The sequence below is a fragment of the Anastrepha ludens genome, chromosome 2, assembly GCF_028408465.1.
Source record: "Anastrepha ludens isolate Willacy chromosome 2, idAnaLude1.1, whole genome shotgun sequence".
Lineage (NCBI taxonomy): Eukaryota > Metazoa > Arthropoda > Insecta > Diptera > Tephritidae > Anastrepha > Anastrepha ludens.
This window is the reverse complement of record NC_071498.1, coordinates 108,162,497-108,166,219: the sequence shown is the minus strand read 5'-3', so window position 1 is coordinate 108,166,219 and position 3,723 is coordinate 108,162,497. Positions and strand designations below refer to the sequence as shown.

The following is a 3,723-nucleotide window of genomic DNA, read 5'->3' as shown; positions in this document are numbered from 1 at the left end:
ATATTCAGATTCTCATCTAAGAGTTTATTGTTTCTCTTATTGTGGTAAACTCTCATTTTGAATGCAAAAGTGATGGCTGCCCGAAACCGCATGAATGAAGGGATATGTATACCTTGGCGTGTAGGTATGTATGTACGTACTTATGAGTATGTGAACTTATTTCAAATTTATCTACACACTTCCATCTCTTAAGGCAGGTAAAACGCAAAAACTGAAGTAGGTATAATGTTTAAGTAGAATTATAAATTTAGGCTTGATTTGGTTTTTTATTCCAAATCAGATTACAGTAGAATTCCAATTATCCGGATCAATTGGGACCAGACTCGATCCGGATAATCGGAAATCCGGATAATCGGATTTGACCAAAAAAGCTATATATATAGGGAAATAAAGCATTAATAAGAACATTAAAATCACTTTAGTTATTAAGCAATGAAGCAAGTAAGATTAAATATGTAACTTTATTGAAAAAATAATTTTATTTTAACATTTTTGTCAATGTAAGTGTATTAATGAACAAACTCGCTTTACTTAATCATAACTTAATAGAATAAAAGAACTTACTCACTTTACTTCATTTAACTTTAGATATTAAAGAAAATAATTTTATTTAAACATTTCTGTCAATGTACGCTGTTTTAATGAAGAAACTCGCTTTTTAGCAGCTAGATCTTTCAAGCGCTTGACGACAAGAAGGTCTACATGGTCGCATTCAGATTGTCGTTCCATCCAATTTAAGGCAGTCTCAAAACAAGCAAACGCCTCACTTGCAGAAGGTCCAGCTTCTAATTCAAATGTAGAATCATTGTCATCTTCTGTGTCCACTGGGTATGATTCTTCTTTTGTACTCTGAATAATTTCATCGTCACTCAATAATTGGAACCCAGGATCTATTGAATCAGAATGTAACCAATCTTCGATATCCTCTACATTGCACTCGGAACAGCCTGGAACTTTTGTAATCATATTCTGCAGGTTTTCCGTAGACATTGAATCAGTATCTTTATCACTTTCTTCGTTGTTCTTCAATTCTGCATTTTATTTTTCTTCCTGTATTTGCTGTTGTGTTGAAATTCCATTTATTTTATTCCAAGCCCTCTTCAAAGTTATCGCCTTTACGGAAGTCCATGCATCAGCTACCATGTAGCAGCAATCTTTTATGTTAATGTTTTTATGATATATTAGAGTACCTTCTTCATTTTCATCGGCTAACAGTAGCTTACGAAGCAGTTGTTTTTTGTAAAGTCGTTTCATGCATTCAATGATGCCTTGATCCATAGGTTGCAGCAAACTGGTCACATTAGGTGGCAGAAAAAGAGCTTTGAAACGACCATTTTCCCTCTCAAGTAAACTTTCTGAAGGATGAGTAGGTGCATTGTCCAGCAAAAGCAATACATTCCCCTTTTTATTTATTTTCTTTTGATACTTTTTAACATCTGGAATAAAAACGTCATCGAACCATTCCGTAAACAATGCAGAAGTCATCCATGCTTTATTTTGATTTTTATAAACAACTGGAAGCTTTTTAACGTTTTTAAAAGCTCTTGGGTTTTTGGATTTGCCAATTAAGAGTAATGGAAGCCGATGATTGCCTGTTGAATTGGCACAAGTAAGAACTGTCACGCGATCTTTGCTAACTTTGTGACCAAGAGCACTTGTTTCTCTCTTTGAAGCTAAAGTTTTACGAGGTAGTGCCTTCCAATTGAGGCCTGTTTCATCCGCATTAAAAACAAATTCAGGATCGTAATTCTCAATTTTCGTTTTAAATTCCTCAATAAACTTTTCTGCTGCAGTATTATCGGCAGAAAGCTTTTCTCCACACAAATCGAGCTCTCGAATGCCGTGCCGAGCCTTAAAATTACGCAGCCAACCGTCACTCGCTTTAAATTCGGACAAATTATCCATCTTCTCAGCAAAAATTTTTGCTTTTTCACAAAGAATAGGTCCAGAAAGAGGATTTCCAATTGAACGCTGCTGTAAAAACCATTTAAACATTGCCTGTTCAAGTTCTTTATTTTCAGCAGTTTTCATATTTTTTCTAGATGGACTTCCATCCTCAAATTGCAAATTAGAAGCAAATTTTAAAATTGCAGAACTGTTTTTCTTTAAATCCGAAATAGTCGATGTTCCTACATTATAAGTTTCAGCCAAAAATTTATTAGACACTCCTTTGTTTAATTGTTCAATTATTTTCACTTTATCTGTGATTGAAAGCACAACACGTTTTCTTTTAGAAGACATTTTACGCAAAAACTGTAAGCGAAACACTAAAACAAATCACTTAGACATAAAAAATATATAAAGATTGGAAAACGCGACGAAAATTTAACCGCTGTTTGCATACAAGTTTGTACACGCCGAAGAACGCGGTATCCGCATGCGTCTCGGTCAAGTGAAATCTACAGAGGAGGGGATAACGTTCTTAAACTCGACGAAAAACGCACTTGCAAATGCTATAGTTTCTACACATTCTACACATTCAAAATTTAATATAGATAATATAAAAAATATTAATAATAAATTATAGTCTAGAAATTCAAGTTTACTTTTCATCAATATTATGTATTTATTATTAAATGAAAAAATATTTTTAGAAATATGTAATTTATTTTATAACATTGGTGCAAGTGACAATTAAAATTTATCTCCGAAGCCCTTTTGTTTTTTGGTAAATTACTTAATTTATTAAAAATATTACAATCTCAAAATTAAAACTACATAATAATTTAACTTTAAAAAATGTTAAAACATAAAAAAATTATAAAAAATTTTTTTTTTTTTTTTGACGAAAAAAAATCCGGATAATCGAATGTCCGGATAATTGGAATCCGGATAATCGGAATTCTACTGTATCTGAATTTCATGTCTCTGAGGTGGGTCTTTTAAAAGCGACGCCTAGATGCCAGTAGTGAATAATTTCTAGATGGTATCTTTTTATCTCATCCCGAATATTTGTCAAGTAGGACCAGATGTACAATTTTACACGATAGAACTTGAAACTTATTCTGAAAATGGTCGATCTTTAAGAACAACATTTCGCCAAACTCGTATTTTTTTTCGTTGGAATTTATCGTCCAAATGAGCCGACAATTCAACGGTTAGCGAACAAATTTCAAGAAACTGGTTCTGTCGATGATAGAAAGAGGACTGGTAGACCAAAAACTGGACGTTCTATTGAGAACGTTGCTGCTGTAGCCCAAAATGTTGCTGAACAACCTTCAACCTCGATATCTCGACGTTCTCATTCATGAATTAGCTGTTTGGCGGATTTTACCTTAGATGTGCTCATATATATAGGGGAAAATGGGGAGTTGTGAGACACAGGGAGTTGTGAGACATTGTTACCTTTCGGCATTATTCATTTGTTTACATTCGATTTTAAGTGTCAACAAGTGTTCTCGATGCGATCTTACTTTTCAGCTAGCATTGGTCATATTTACACGCATTCGACGCGTCTCTCCAGTTACTGTGTTTTGGAATTTCTCGGCAAGTTTTTTTCATCATTTGTTTTGCGATACATTCGATGAGTTGTTGAAGCAAATTGCAAATGTTAATATATACAAATTATTAATTGTCCTATTAGGTTTGAGTTTACACATTCACTTGGGCATGAACGTTCGATGTGTTTATGACTACGCGGCCATTTATAAAAAAAACGATTTGGGGAGTTGTGAGACACCGTTTTTTTCGACGTTTGAACGCATCTTTCATAAGTACCTCGCA

The 3,723-nt window shown here is 33.7% G+C and overlaps 1 protein-coding gene across 1 annotated transcript; it reads right to left on the bottom strand.

Moving 5' to 3' along the window:
* Positions 1-578: 578 nt before the first annotated feature.
* Positions 579-1,321, bottom strand: LOC128858975 (jerky protein homolog-like). Its single transcript, XM_054095609.1, has one exon. The coding sequence runs from the start codon at positions 988-990 to the stop codon at positions 607-609; it is 384 nt and encodes a 127-aa protein (XP_053951584.1). The 5' UTR covers positions 991-1,321; the 3' UTR covers positions 579-606.
* Positions 1,322-3,723: the final 2,402 nt, after the last annotated feature.

Excerpts from the sequence above, each read along its gene's own strand:
- LOC128858975 (XM_054095609.1), bottom strand. The coding sequence starts at position 990 with ATGTCTACGGAAAACCTGCAGAATATGATTACAAAAGTTCCAGGCTGT.